At 42.6% G+C, this 16,052-nt stretch overlaps 1 protein-coding gene across 1 annotated transcript in view; it reads right to left on the reverse strand.

Annotated features, from left to right (window-relative positions):
- Positions 1–688: 688 nt before the first annotated feature.
- The window catches only part of abtb1 (ankyrin repeat and BTB (POZ) domain containing 1), a 39,792-nt gene continuing 24,428 nt past the window's right edge, over positions 689–16,052 (reverse strand). The window contains exons 8-12 of the mRNA XM_080764748.1: positions 15,304–15,416; positions 9,335–9,433; positions 8,334–8,501; positions 7,152–7,352; positions 689–2,183 (exon numbers count right to left, since the gene is read on the reverse strand). Of these exons, the coding sequence (XP_080620874.1) occupies positions 1,977–2,183; positions 7,152–7,352; positions 8,334–8,501; positions 9,335–9,433; positions 15,304–15,416 (788 nt within the window). The 3' untranslated portion in view covers positions 689–1,976. The remainder of the gene's footprint in view (positions 2,184–7,151; positions 7,353–8,333; positions 8,502–9,334; positions 9,434–15,303; positions 15,417–16,052) is intronic.

Below are 16,052 nucleotides of genomic sequence, written 5' to 3' on the forward strand. Positions count from 1 at the left end.
CTATGCCAACATGTAGTTTCATTCATTCTGTTTGCTATGCCAACGTGTATAGTTTAATTAATTCTGCCTGCTATGCCAACATGTGGTTTCATTCATTCTGCCTGCTATGCCAACATGTAGTTTCATTCATTCTGCCTGCTATGCCAACATGTAGTTTCATTCATTCTGCCTGCTATGCCAACATGTAGTTTCATTAATTCTGCCTGCTATGCCAACATGTAGTTTCATTCATTCTGCCTGCTATGCCAACATGTCGTTTTCATTCTGCCTGCTATGCCAACATGTAGTTTCATTCATTCTGCCTGCTATGCCAACATGTAGTTTTAATTCTGCCTGCTATGCCAACATGTAGTTTCATTCATTCTGCCTGCTATGCCAACATGTGGTTTCATTCATTCTGCCTGCTATGCCAACATGTAGTTTTCATTCTGCCTGCTATGCCAACATGTAGTTTCATTAATTATGCCTGCTATGCCAACGTGTAGTTTAATTCATTCTGCCTGCTATGCCAACATGTAGTTTCATTCATTCTGCCTGATATGCCAACGTGTAGTTTCATTCATTCTGCCTGCTATGCCAACATGTAGTTTCATTCATTCTGCCTGCTATGCCAACGTGTGGTTTCATTAATTCTGCCTGATATGCCAACGTGTAGTTTCATTCATTCTGCCTGCTATGCCAACATGTAGTTTCATTAATTCTGCCTGATATGCCAACGTGTAGTTTCATTCATTCCAACGTGTTTGGCATTTGGTCAAAAGTGAATTAAATATGATCTCTGCTGATAAGCAGCTCCTCTTGAATCATCCACAACCATCAACATGATAACCTGATACATAAAGTTATAGTCGCACCAAATATTATATCAATTACTTTTCAGAACAATCAAATAATCGAGAAGCACACACCGGTATATATTTTTGTATATCAACAAACAATAATCCAATGTATTTTATTATTATTACCGTATTATTCTTAATACTGTACTAAATTGATTAGTCTGACCAAACTGTTTTAAACTCGCACTACGTGCAAAAATAGCAAAACGAAAAACAGTCAAACTAAAATAGAACCAGACAGTGTCTGCCCTGAAACTGGGAGGCTGGGGTTCGATCGGGTCAAACCAAACAAATGGGACCCAATGCCTCTCTGCTAGGAACTCAGCATCAGTGGGCTGAATTGGGGGGTCAAACCACTAATCAAATGATTCCTGAGCAGCTGCACAGCTGCAGCTCACCGCTCCTTGGCTGCAGCTCTCCGCTCCTTGGCTGCAGCTCACCGCTCCTTGGCTGCAGCTCACCGCTCCTTGGCTGCAGCTCAATGCTCCAAGAGATGGGTCAAATGCAGAGAACAAATTTCACTGCGGTAACGTGTGTGACTTTCAACGTGACACTGTGATCTACACACTCTGATGTCAGCCTGACAGCATTGCTACGTGTCAATCCACACTGTCTGCCAACAATATGGCAGAAATAGAAAATGATAATATTAATTAGATCGATTAACTGGCATGCACCTACATGAGTCGATGAGAAAAATCAGGGGCAAAAACAAAACATCTGTATAACCGGGCTGGAGGATAACTTTAAGGATTGAATATAGGAGGGCACTATAGCGGCTATTTTGTCTAAAATGTTAAGACAATGGTCTTAAGTAACATAGGCGGTACGTCATTATCAGACTATTGGTATCCTTCAACTTCTTGTTTTGCCCTAAATTACAGGTAGATTTATAGCAATTGTAGAAATATTAGACCTCAATGTTGAATGTTTAAGCGAGTTCTAATCATGTATACTTTACTTTAAAACATTTTCCAAATATCTTATTTATTTAAATGTAGTTTTCTTTTACATTTTGGACAAAATAGCCAATTTTACATGGAGTTGCTGGACGTCCCAGGCACCCACTTCCATCCATCCCTCCATTTTCCACCACTTATCCCGAGTCGGGTCGCATATTAACGTCGGCTGGTTGGTTCAGCACTCCAGGTCGATGTTAGCCAGCAGCGTCTCCAGCGCCTCTAGCTTCTGATTGGCCTCCTCGATGGCGCTGTAGGTCTGCACGTCGCTGGCGATGTGGAAGCGGATGTCGTCCACCAGCGGGATGGAGTCCGTCTTGTGGCGGTTCTCCACAGCCGCGGCGTCCTCGCGGATCATCTCCGCAAACTCTGGGTTGTCCACCAGCTGTAGGGGGGGAGGGAGAGAGAGAGAGGGAGGGATGGGGGAGAGAGAGGGAAATTCAAGATGTCTATTAGTTTTTTCCATCCACAAGCAGCATCAGGAAAAAACAACTACATTTTTCTCCTAGTTAAAAGACAGTATAGATTCATAAAAGATAGACTTTTATGCAGACATACACGTAGCATTTTATATAGACAGCACTGCACTAGCAATTTATGTAGTCATAGCACTCTAAAGTATATAGTATATAGTATATATATTATATATGCATAGTTTCATTATATTAGATATTCAACTGTTACGTTCTTACCTTCATGCTAACTACTATTTATGTATGTGATGTAATGTATTGCCATGCTTTTTGTTCTTGCTTAATGAAAGTCGCTCTGGATTAAGTCTGCTAAATGCCTATATTGTAAATTGTAAGATTGTAAACAGAAAAGTCCTCTCGGATTGTATTAAACGTCGTCAAATTCACCAAAATTGCAGCTGTACAAAAAGCTTGAATTATCCTCTTTCTATCTGCAAAGAGTTTGTTTCATAAACAAATCCACCGTAGACATGTTACGAGCTACTGTATGTCAACAAAATTGTTGACGGAGTTTGGACGTGATCGTTATCAGTAAAGAAATATCCTGCTGCCTCCTGCATTATGTACACATTGGAAACAGGTGGTACGCACGCTCAGTCAGCTCGGCAGTGGCGTGCACAGATAGACACTAGGGGGTGCTAGAGCACCACTTGCCCTTGCCCTCTGGACAGCAATGTGCAATGTGACAGCAAAAGTGTTTTTTTGTACAGTGTACAGTATGTGGACCATGACATTGATCAATTCTTGATAACAAAATGCTTCTAATATATTATTTATACCCCAAAATCTATAAATCTCACACTATTAAGGCAACCGGGCGATTCCACGCGCTGCACAAGGACAAGATATCCAGTATAAGTCATTATACACTTGGTTGCATGTTTCATTGCAGATCAGATGTGTCGCACTGTGACCGTTGTGAGCTTGTAGATCGGCTATTTTCAGCAAGTGAAAAATCAGTCATTACGACGGCAACAAGGCCCACCAAAACACATTTTAGTTGACTAAAATCTTATGATATTTAGTCGAGTAAAACTAGACTAACAGTAAAACATTCCAGGTGGCTATTTCGCTACTGCCGAGTACTTTGGATTGCACACACACACACACACACGCACACGCGCGCCTGTAAGCCACCCCCCACACACACACAACACTACCCCGTCCCCGTGTCCCGCACACACACAAAAAAACAGCGGAGCGCCGAGAAAACGTGCCAGCAGACTCGCTGATTTACTACTACCGCGGACCCCCTCCGCCCCGCGCCGAAGATCACACACGGCAAGAGTACACCAACATGTGATCCAGACCCGATACATATAGGCAGCGGCTACATCATTTGTTTTTTTATTCCAATTCATTTTGACGTGCGGAGTCTCTCAAGTGTCTTTCTCCGCATGCGCACGCGCTCACACACATTATTCAAGTAAAATGCGTAACGCCAATATTGGGCTAATATAGGCTACCAATATGTGGGTATAGCCTACAGGGATTTACCGACGGAATGAAATATATATATATATATATATATATATATATATATATATCATACTATAATCATCATCATACTATAATTCTAACAATGTCTGAATGAATGTCAGAAACACTGCCTTATCTCATCATTGCCTGCACCAATCACTCCCACTTTTCACACAGGCATGGACCATAATTATATGGAGGTCTTAAAGGGACACTTCACCCTTTTTGCAAAAAAATATATGTTAATGACGTTTAGAAGCTTTAGATCACTTTTCTGGGGGTATTTATGTGTGTAATATGTGGTTTTAGATATTTTAGATTGTAGCAGTGAGCCTGTTGTCTCTGATGTCATGGACACTGGTCTCACTACCTTCCTGGACTACAATTCCCATAATTATTTGGTGCACTGCTCCTCCTTGTGGATAGGGGGGAGAGCTGTCTTACTGAGACAACATGTAGTCCAGGAAGGAAGTGAGCCCAGTGTCCATGACATCAGAGACAACAGGCTCACTGCTACAATCTAAAATATCTAAAACCACATATTACACACATAAATACCCCCAGAAAAGTGATCTAAAGCTTCTAAACGTCATTAACATATTTTTTTTGCAAAAAGGGTGAAGTGTCCCTTTAACGAATTGAACTTTTTTTTCGATTTGACACATTAATGATTAATAATGAATTTATTTGTCAATTAAAAATGCGAAAACGCACCCAGGGCAGCCATTTATCCGTGGTCTATCTCCGACCGAGCCACACTATTAGCACACATCTCTCCATGCCAAAAGAAATCTGCATGCTCCCAGAATCCGGCTAGGCTACATTTTACAGACGCAACTGTCATATTTACTGTACAAATGTATTGTTTTTACACACGATCCCACGGGCAATAAGCCCGGGCGCAGTACCCCCTCAATGGCCAGTATCTCACAACGGGTAAGGGCTAGTAATAGTATATATAATCATCTATACCAGGGGTGCCCACACTTTTTTTTACTTCAGAGCTACTTTCAAAACGTCCAGCTCAACATACCCACCAAATAAAACTATCATCCCATTGCTGAAAATAGTTACAAAATGGAATTGAGGGGCCTTTCATAGGCTACATATAAGACAAACGCACATGGAATGGAATATAGAGGGGGAAAAATGGAAATGGTAGGGTTTTATTTTTGTTGGTATTTGACTTTGCTACTGATGATTGTAAGCAACAACAAGTATTGCATTGTGTGTTTGAGCTGACAGGCCCTTTTTGATCAATCAAGTCATCTCAGGTCATCTAAAGCGGCAGATGCAAAAATCGTTTTTTATATTAAAATTATATATTTTTTTAGGGGCATGTCATGTGGTCTACCTGCAAAGCCTTTGTAGATCGTGATCTACCATTTGGGCACCGCTTAACGTCAGATCAGGGGTTTTTGTCGGCAAGCGCCAAAAATGCTCCCCAACAGCATAATCGGAGCAAATACCGGGCAGTGTGTACGAGCTTTAACATGTTGACTACACTACACTACACTAATAAGGACACATAATAACTAATAACCCATCCGTTACTACATGTGGAGTCAACTCCCGCAATTACCTTCTTCCCATAGTGCGCTGTAACGTAACATTCTAGTAGATCAATATTCCTAAACTTTTAATTATATGTCTCCCCGCCGGGACCCAAACTACACGTAATAAAATCATTATCTCAATAATTTATTAGTCGCCAACTTAACTCATTCAGGACGGGAACCCCTTTTGGTGTATTAAGGATTATGTTATACTTTAGCTATTGAAAAAGAGCAGATCTACAAGCTCATACAAGCTTGTAGATGCTGCTATTATTATTATAATTTTTTATTGTGAAAATGTGGTGCAAATCTTTGAATATTCTTTCAGAGTGAAAGTTTTTAACTAAAATCTTTGCTTCTGGGGGGAACAACATATTTTCAGAAGGGGGTTCGGTGGGCAATTACATATCAGTACTTGAAATTAAATAGCTTGAGGACCACTGATATAGAAACATTGGGGGTTTTTTTCAGATTGTTTTAGAATCGGGTGTAAATGGGTTATATGTGTGATCGTGACAGCAGGCCAGCTGGTTATTAAAGGACCAAGCAGTCCTGAAAGGACTTGGTCCTATATTGTTTTTATAATTACAATTATAAGTAAAAATGTCACAGATCACAGAAGTGGATCTTTGTGGCCATGTCTCCAAAACTGGTGGGTCAAACTGACATGTCAATTGTAAGCTATGATTCCCTGCTTTCATATGACATGAAAAGGAAAATTGAAAAAATCCACAATGGCTGCGTTTACGTGGACAATATTTCTTAATTCAGAATTCACTCATTCCCGAACAGAGGCCACTTTTCCACCAAAATAACTTTGGTTATAGAACTGGTTCCGTTCTAGATTCTTGGAACCGTTTTTTGGTTCCAGTTCCGAACCAACGTTTAGGGTTCTGAGCAAAGCATGTGAGGGGAGGGGAGGACAAAGGGTTAGGGTTCTGAGCAGAGCATGTGAGGTGAGGGGAGGACAAAGGGTTAGGGTTCTGAGCAGAGCATGTGAGGGGAGGACAAAGGGTTAGGGTTCTGAGCAGAGCATGTGAGGGGAGGACAAAGGGTTAGGGTTCTGAGCAGAGCATGTGAGGGGAAGGGAGGACAAAGGGTTAGGGTTCTGAGCAGAGCATGTGAGGGGAGGACAAAGGGTTAGGGTTCTGAGCAGAGCATGTGAGGGGAAGGGAGGACAAAGGGTTAGGGTTCTGAGCTGAGCATGTGAGGGGAAGGGAGGACAAAGGGTTAGGGTTCTGAGCTGAGCATGTGAGGGGAAGGGAGGACAAAGGGTTAGGGTTCTGAGCTGAGCATGTGAGGGGAAGGGAGGACAAAGGGTTAGGGTTCTGAGCAGAGCATGTGAGGGGAGGGGAGGACAAAGGGTTAGGGTTCTGAGCTGAGCATGTGAGGGGAGGGGAGGACAAAGGGTTAGGGTTCTGAGCAGAGCATGTGAGGGGAAGGGAGGACAAAGGGTTAGGGTTCTGAGCAGAGCATGTGAGGTGAGGGCAAAGCCGCTCCTCGCTCCAGAGGGCTGTTGTGCTGCTTGCTCTTTCGCTCACGTTGCTCACCTTCATTTGTACAGCGGTCGCTCCGCACTCCGCTCAGTGGAATATGTGTCCATGCAAACGCAGCCAATCCCTCTAATTAAAGTAGTCACAAAATGTGTAATTGTGACAGCGCTCCCTACTGGTTTATAATATATTTAACCCTCTCCATGACCGTGGCCATGAACTCTGTGCACTGGTCCTCTAAGGATTATATATTTATCCTCACCGTTTCTGTAAGGGTTATATATTTACCCTCAGTGGTCCTCTAAGGATTATATATTTATCCTCACTGGTCCTCTAAGGGGTATATATTTACCCTCTCAATGATCTTGGCCATGAACTCGGTGCACTGGTCCTCGAGGCGCGACAGCAGGAACAGCTTGGCGGTCTTCCAGATGCTCAGAACGTTGTCCTGACAGATGGTCGTGGCCAGGGTCCTCCCACACAGACGCTTCAGGCCAGGCAGGAGGTACATGTCTGCCATGCAGAGGACGTCCAACACGTTGTCTGGAGTCAACTGGAGAAAAATAACAACACAGCACGTCAAACACGTTGTCTGGAGTTAACACACGTGTTGATTAAACTGCCGTGTTTCAAGCCTCCCTGCTAGGTTTAAAGTTACCTTTGAACAGCCACTGCACCGACCGCTGAGTTGGTTAAAGTTACCTTTGAACAGCCACTGCACCGATTTTCACGATTAAAAAAAAATAGCAGATCTACAAGGTCGTAGCGCGGCCCTATGTGCCTCGCTATGAGCTTCTAGATCTCCTATTTTTCAATAGGTAAAGTATAACAACGCTTAAAACACCAAAAGGGGTTCCCGTCCAGAATGGGTTCAACACTAACCTCTGTGTCGTCACTGTAGATGTGGTAGACCAGTGTTTCCCAAACGTTTTATGTCAAGGAACCCTAAATCAACATATATTAGTCTGCGGAGCCCCATTTGAAAGGGACCCCCATAAGAAAAGATTTGTATGACGGTTCTAGCAGTGATTTATTTCATTTTAATTTCAAGGACCCCCAGTTCGACATGCATTAGGTTACGGACCCCCCATTTAATGGCTTTTAAAAAAATCTCTGGGACCCACAATTTATATTGTTAAAACCAATGTTAATTTAACTCAGAGTGTGTGTACAAATGGAACCAATGTTTGGTTCCATTTTCTCTGAGGTACCCATAAGGGTCCATTTGGTTCCTAACTATCATTCAGGGGACCCCCTGGAACTCCTCTCCTAGAAATGATTAGATGTTAACATTTAATAACACCCTTTATAAAAGTACAGCCATTTCCTGTGAAATTATCTCATCTGTCAGTCGACAGTTAACAAGTCATGTAAGTTTGCTCCTTACTCGAGTAGAAACGCTCATACTTTTGAATTCTTGTCGTGCCTCATTAATGTATTGTCCTTCTAAGCATGTACAGATTCCCTTTGACACTCCCGGCCTAAAGGGACCCCTCTTTGGGGACCATGGTAAATCGAGTATTTAAAGCCTCACCTCTGTGTCATCGCTGTAGAGGTAATACAGGATGCAGGTGAACACCTGGTGTGAGATGTTGTGCAGGGTGAGGACCAGCGTGCTGGGCTGACTGGCCAGCGTCTCTCCCTCACTGAAGTGGTCCTCCAGCAGCGCCTTGAAGTAGTCGCTGCGGCCGCAGAAAAACGCCTGGACGTGCAGGGACACACACCCACGCACACACACACAAAGTTTAAAAAAATCACACACCTGTGTGAAGTGAGGGGCGCTCTTATCATCGTACATCATCATGATGTAACATGTCGATATGCTCGTCCGCATATGTCGTACATTATCCATTAATTATCAATGGGAATTGCACTTTATGCAAGACGAAAATCTACACTAATAGCTGAATATAGGAGGGACTAGCACCCTAGTCCATGAATTAAAATCTTCATGGGGTAAGTAATCAATAGAAAAAGTCATTTTTGGGTGGTGAACTAATTGACCTATAGATAAGCCCCTCCCCAAACTGCTATGGTCCAATCACAGCTAAGCATAACATGGGTTAGACAAACCTCTCCACCAATAGTTTTCCTATATGATAAAACATTGTTTAAAAAAATAAATGTCACGCACATATTTTTCAAGTGCATGTGGCAGGCCTTGTTGACAGATTTGGAAGAGATTTTGAAGGTCTGGTTCCAAGAATGAACCACTATTTAATGTTAAAAATCCATGCCATTTACATTGGAATGAATGAGCCCGGCTGGAAAGTGTCCAAGTGGGAGTGTCTAAGTGGTAGAGGGTGGGGCTTTGCTAAAGGTGACTCATCCCCAAAATGTAGAGTGGTCGGTAGAGCAGCCAGAGTTTTGCTCAAGGACACGTCGAAACTGACGTTGGAGTGTCCTTGAGCAAGGCATCCTATTGGTTCACCAATCTAAAAGCCTGGGTACGGAGGCTACATAAAAATAAAAGCCTGGGTACCGAGGCTACATCAAATTAAAAGCCTGGGTACCCGAGGCTATGTGGCGCCTTACCTTGTGACACAGGAAGTTGTAGCCGTCCACTTTGAAGCAGATGTCGTGGTAACTTGGGAAGTTGTCCATTCCATCGAAGGGAAGCTCACCGAATCCCACCTGGAGACAAATCCACACGAGAGCACTAGTGTTACTACGGACATCAAACTCTGATTTTGTTTTAGTCATAGTCTTTAATCTAGCTTTAGTCGACTAAATATACAGTTGATTTTGTCTGGGAAAAGTTGATTTTGTCAAGGAAAAATATATAAGTTGTGGTTGCATGCTGTAAATAGCCGTTGTGACCTTGTAGATCTGCTATTTTCAGAGCACAACACCCGAGCGCAACCAAACAAAACGTTCTACTGGATCTCTTCTCCACTAGTCTCTCCCTAACATTAAAGTCTAGTTTTCGGTGTTGACGGAAATGACAATATATTTAGTTTGTTTTCTTTCCTTCAGTGATAAAGGTAGACGAAGAACATTTTTCGTTATAGTTTTAGTCAACGAAATTAATAGCCATGATAATGCCATTAATAATTTATATGTGGATGACACAATTATTTATACCTCTGCTCCATCCAGTAGCCAAGCTATAGCTAACCTTCAGGCTGATTTTAATATTATTCAGCGAGCACTAGCGGGTCTTAAGCTCTCCCTAAATGTAGGCAACACAAAATATATGTTGTTTTCAAATACAACAAAAATGGAAACAGGTGACCCCATACTGTCTCTGAGGGGGCACAAATTGAGCGGGTCTCATCTTACAAGTACCTAGGGATCTAGCTAGATCAGGTTATCTTGGAGTCTGGCAGTCCAGACTGCTCCTGATCGTACTGAATAACTGCTAGCTTACATAATGTCTTGACTGAAATCTAAGACATACAGACCATCAGGGGTGTTGTGTCCTCCAAAGAGGATGATCTCCCACCATGCAATAGCACATCCAGTACTGAGATGATCCTTGGGCTCAACCTTCTTCCAGGAGAAGAACTCTGGACTGAATTTCCACAGATCATTGGAGTAGTCATCAGGAATGTACAGCTCTCCATTGTAGGTAAAGGCTGAATGAAAGAAGGGGCTTTCTGGAAGAGGCTGTGCAGAAGGTTTGCTCACCCAGTGGTTGGTCTCTGTGTCAAACACTGATGATGCCATTGTTGTAGTGCCCAAATACAAACATCTTGGTCCCGATGATGGTGGCAAGGTGACTTGATGAAGCAGGTGATGGAGTTCCTCTGGTGTTAATTAAAGCCCAGACCATTGTGTTGGTGTCCGACTTGTAGGTGTCATTAGTGGTTACAGTCAGATGGGCGCCTGCTCCGTGGATAAACATGACCTTCCCCAAGACGCAGGCCGATTTGTAGCTCCTCCCCTCTGGAACAGTCCCAGAAACACAGGGTTTGGACCATATTCATAATATCCATAATTCATAAGTCGTTCTCCATCGCATCGTGGTTGTACCCTCTCCAGATGTAGACGATGTCTCCTAGTAGCACAGCTGTGTGGCCTACACATCGATAAGACGACCATGTGATCTGTCGATCGTGTCACCTCCAAAGGAGTACAGCTTGTTGCCCACAGCAACAGCACGTGCTTCGAATAATCTATTTTCCTTCTCAAAGTCTTCCCCGAGATGAATGATCCACCACAACATTTCTCACACCAGCAGCACTGTGGATTAAAGTGGATTCCTTCCGTTTCCTTCTGTAACAAAATGCAGTTCTACTGTGGATCAAACTGTATTCCTTGATTCCTTCTGTAAAACAAAGCTTTTCTACTGTGCGTGCAACCAGTTATATGGGCTCAGCGGCACAAACATCATGGACAGTTTGGCCAATCAGTGAGGTTGAAGTCTGCTGTTCTCCCACATATGGGAAAGTGATCACCATTGCAAACCCCAGCCCAGGTCAGGCTTCAGCAGTAATGCTATGGATGACATCAGGGATCTCCATATATGGCCATAACAATGGCACAAGCAATCCCGCAGACAGAGATCTCCACATATAGGCACTTTTTGGATTCATGGATATTTATAATAATAATATAATAAAGCTTTATTTATATAGCACTTTTCAAGAATGAGGTCACAAAGTGCTTAACAACAAAATAATACAAAGAAAAACGATAATAATAGCACAACAGTGGATAACAGATAAAGTGAAAAATACATCAGAGAAACATAAAAATCGCAATGGTAAAAGATTATGGATTAAGCAGCTTTGTATAAATGGGTCTTCAGGAGAGATTTAAAATGAGGAAGCGAATCTGCGAGTCTGATGTCCAGAAGCAGGGCATTCCACAGTGAGGGTGCACGGACTGCAAAGGCCCGGTCGCCTATAGTTTTTTTGTGTCCTATTCTTAATGAAGCAAGAGCAGGTGGGGGCCGATACTTTGGTGGAAGGGGGGACGGACGACATATTGAAAACAATGACGGAGTGGTCAGAGACCCCCCCCTATAGGATTTATTTCAATGTTCGAAATGTTCACCCCAGATGACAAAACCAGATCAAGAGTATGGCCTAGTTTATGAGTTGGGTGGGCTGTAACATCTAAATAATAATTCAGCGAATGTCTGAATGTCTGAATGAATGTCACTGACAGCGCGTTATCTCATCATTAACTGCACGAATCACTCCCACTTTTCACACAGGCATGGACCATAATTATATGGAGGGCGTAACGGAGCCCTTTTTCCCATTTGACACATTAATGATTAATAATCAATTTATTAGTGAATTAACCTCGCACCTCCGTCCCTTAGCGACACCTGCATCACAGGCCACCGTTATCACCGTTACCCCACTGGCATGCTTCCTCTAGCTACCGCTGCAACACAACAAAATGTGCCCTATACAATTTGCCGCCGTGCGTGTGTGTGTGTGTGTGTCTCCTAATAGACGGATAAACAGGGGTAAACGGCTGTGCTGTCTGTCGTCTATCTCCGACCGAGCCACACTATTAGCACACATCTGTCCATGGCAAAAAAAATCTGCACGCTCCCAGAATCCAGCTAGGCTACATTTTACCGATGTATTTCACTGTACAAATATTGTTTTTACATCACTCCAACCCCCTCAGGCCAGGAGGCGGTGTGTGTGTGTGTGTGTGTGTGTGTGTGCGCGCGCGCGCGGACGCTAAACACTCAGCAACACGTTAAATTTCTACTTCTACTAAAGAAAGAGGCAGCGATGGAGACATAAGTCCATATCCATACATTCGGGGACATAAATTGCGCAAAATACTTTTAAACATGAAGCTAGAAGGCTGCTACATAGCTACTACTACTACTGCTACTAGCTGTTGTGTGCTAAGCTACAACACCAGGGTTGCCACATTGACTGAGAGGGAAACAAGTAACCAGGTCTATGAAAATGTTAACAGGCCAGATAAAGTCACAAAATCCGAAAATACATCCGACTGTCAAACATCATTTTCATGTCATGGACCACTAATATTATATATATATATATATATATATATATATATATATATATATATATATATATATATATATATATATATATATATATATATATATACACACTATATATATATTTGCTGTTCATATATTCAGAACGGGTAAGGACTAGTCACAATAATCAATTAGACTGAGGAAGTCTATAGGCACTGCATTGCTGGGGCAGCAGGTGTGGACGTTGTAGTCACCTAGGAGGACGACTCTATCAAATGTAGGCATAATTAGGGAAAGTAGGTCTGAGAAGTCAGTGAGAAAAGAGGAATTTGGTTTGGGGGGACGGTAAACTAAGACGAAGAGAGTATGTTGTTGTTTAGTGCAGAAGGCCAAATATTTAAAGGAGTCGAATTCTCCGCCACCTCGACTGGAGAGCCTGGAGTTCTGTAGATAGGAATAGGTGGGGGGGGGGGGGGGTGGGTTGCTCGTTTAGAAGCTTAAAATCGTTTTTTAGCCAGGTCTCGTGATCATTAAGATGTCAATATTGTTAAAATGATTGCAGATTAATTGTTTCTCGTTAAGTGACCTGAGGTTCCAGAGAGCTAATTTGGCTTGGCGGGGGGCATAGTGTATTGATTTATTAGAAGGGAGGCGATGTGGGAAAATGAGATTGACCAACTTAACCCAGAGTAGTCCCCTTTTCTGTTGTAGGGGACTCTATTAGCAGTGAGAGAGGTTGCTGACTTGACTCTGGGATGGGTTTTGGAATGGATTTTGTATGTGTGGGAACATGTGGCGTGTTATTTAAGGATCTAGTGTTAAAAAGGTGTACTTTACTTGTCTTCCGCAAGGGGGGGATAATCACACCAGGAGGAGCACATTGAGTTTTAATAGACGGGGGAGGGGTAGAAGAAGAGCAGCTCGGGGGAATTGACGTGACGATTTAGAAGTTTTGGAACTTGACTCCCCACAGTCACCTATAGCAGTGCTTCTCAACCTGTAGGGTCGAGACACCCAGGGGGGTCCCAACGCAACAGTCGAGGACATTAAACCATTTAGGCCGAAATTAAAAAAATGCCTTTAAAAAAAAAAGAAAAATCTGAAAAACCTCCTGTTTCTATATCAGTGGTGCTCAATATTTCACGTCAAGGACCCCAACTATTATATGTAATATGCCGCCGCCTCCCCCCACCATCTAAAAATACGTTGTTCCAGGGACCTCCCCAGAAGCAAAGATTTGAGTTAAAAAATTCCAAATTTGCACCACAATTTTACGATAAAAAATAAATAGCAGACCTACAAGCTCTTAGTGTGCCACTCGGTGGCGCGCTATGAGCTTGTAGATCTGCTATTTTTCAATAGCTAAAGTATAACATAATACTTAAAACACCCTAAAGGGGTTTCCGCCCAAAATGGAGATGTCTCGTGATTTGGCATAGATTTGGTCAACTCACTGGTTGCGGAAGAACGCCCTCTATTGTGAAAACTATACATGAATGGAGGTTAAGAGTCGGATTGTGAATGACGTATCCACCTGTTTCCAGTGTCCTATGAGAAATCCGGTGCCGTCTCTATTCATATATACTCTAAAGTTGCATAACTTCCTCTAAAGCGGCCAGGTCTAAGTACGGATGTTTTTACATTGGCTATGTTCAAATAGCAGATCTACAAGCTCACAGCGACACGTTGTGACTTGTGAGGTTCTACATGTGTTATTTAAAAAGAAAAAATTTAAACATTTTAACAACACAAATCTTGGGTCCCTGGGCTGGCACCACATTTTCCAGATGATGTCCGTGGACATATTCATCTGGGGTTCCTTGACGTGTAGTGAATATATGTGCGAACCACTGATTTAAACAACATTAGGAAACAAGCCCAAAAAACACAACCAGCAACTACCAATAATTTATGTACAAGCGACTTAACAGTAAAACAAGCCAAAGGTCGTTTATTATAATAAGCAGACATGGCAACACTGGCTGAAAAGTTAGTGTGGAGGAAGTGACGCACACACATACACACACAAGGAGCTCCAGAAGATTCCCGCCGAAAACAGGTAGATATACCGTGGACGTCAACGATGCTGCTGGACACTAAACCATAGAGTTCCGTGGGTCAGAGGGGTGAAATGTGAACCACAGTTGTGCTATATGGTAGAACTAAGGTCAACAACAAGAATGACGGTAGTGTATATGTAAGGCATAATCTACCGTATTTCCTTGCTTACAGACTTAAGCAAGGACATACCTTTTAAGAATGTCCAATCAGAATCAAGCGTTCAACCAAGCCGTGTAATTCAAAGAAATCACTCCCGTGTGAAGTGAGGGGCGCTAATATATTCAAGTCTAACTCATGTTTATTAGGTGATGTAATGGTGATATAAAACAAACGGTGCCAAAACAAACATTAAACGCCATTAACAATAAAGAGACAATATGATGTAATGAGTTACATTATGACGTACATTTTCCCTTCATTGTCAATGGCGTTTACAAAACAAACATTGAACTAAAGACAAACATTAAACCTTTGTGTGTGTGTGTGTGTGTGTGTGTGTGTGTGTATTCTTTCTTACTCTTAGTTGCGCAGGAAGTGCACAATCTGCGAGCTGGGCGATCTCCTCTTGGAGCTGAGAGGTGTGAGGCTCCAGAGTCAACACCTTCACACAGGTTCCTGGTTTATTAGACACTGTTAGGAGGAGAAGAACAGAGTCAACACCTTCACACAGGTTCCTGGTTTATTAGACACTGTTAGGAGGAGAAGAACAGAGTCAACACCTTCACACAGGTTCCTGGTTTATTAGACACTGTTAGGAGAAGAACAGAGTCAACACCTTCACACAGGTTCCTGTTTTATTAGACACTGTTAGGAGAAGAACAAAGTCAACACCTTCACACAGGTTCCTGGTTTATTAGACACTGTTAGGAGGAGAAGAACAGAGTCAACACCTTCACACAGGTTCCTGGTTTATTAGACACTGTTAGGAGGAGAAGAACAGAGTCAACACCTTCACACAGGTTCCTGGTTTATTAGACACTGTTAGGAGGAGAAGAACGGAGTCAACACCTTCACACAGGTTCCTGTTTTATTAGACACTGTTAGGAGGAGAAGAACAGAGTCAACACCTTCACACAGGTTCCTGGTTTATTAGACACTGTTAGGAGGAGAAGAACAGAGTCAACACCTTCACACAGGTTCCTGGTTTATTAGACACTGTTAGGAGGAGAAGAACGGAGTCAACACCTTCACACAGGTTCCTGGTTTATTAGACACTGTTAGGAGGAGAAGAACAGAGTCAACACCTTCACACAGGTTCCTGGTTTA

This window comes from Protomyctophum bolini, assembly GCF_963924005.1.
Source record: "Protomyctophum bolini genome assembly, chromosome: 5".
Classification (NCBI taxonomy): Eukaryota; Metazoa; Chordata; class Actinopteri; order Myctophiformes; family Myctophidae; genus Protomyctophum; species Protomyctophum bolini.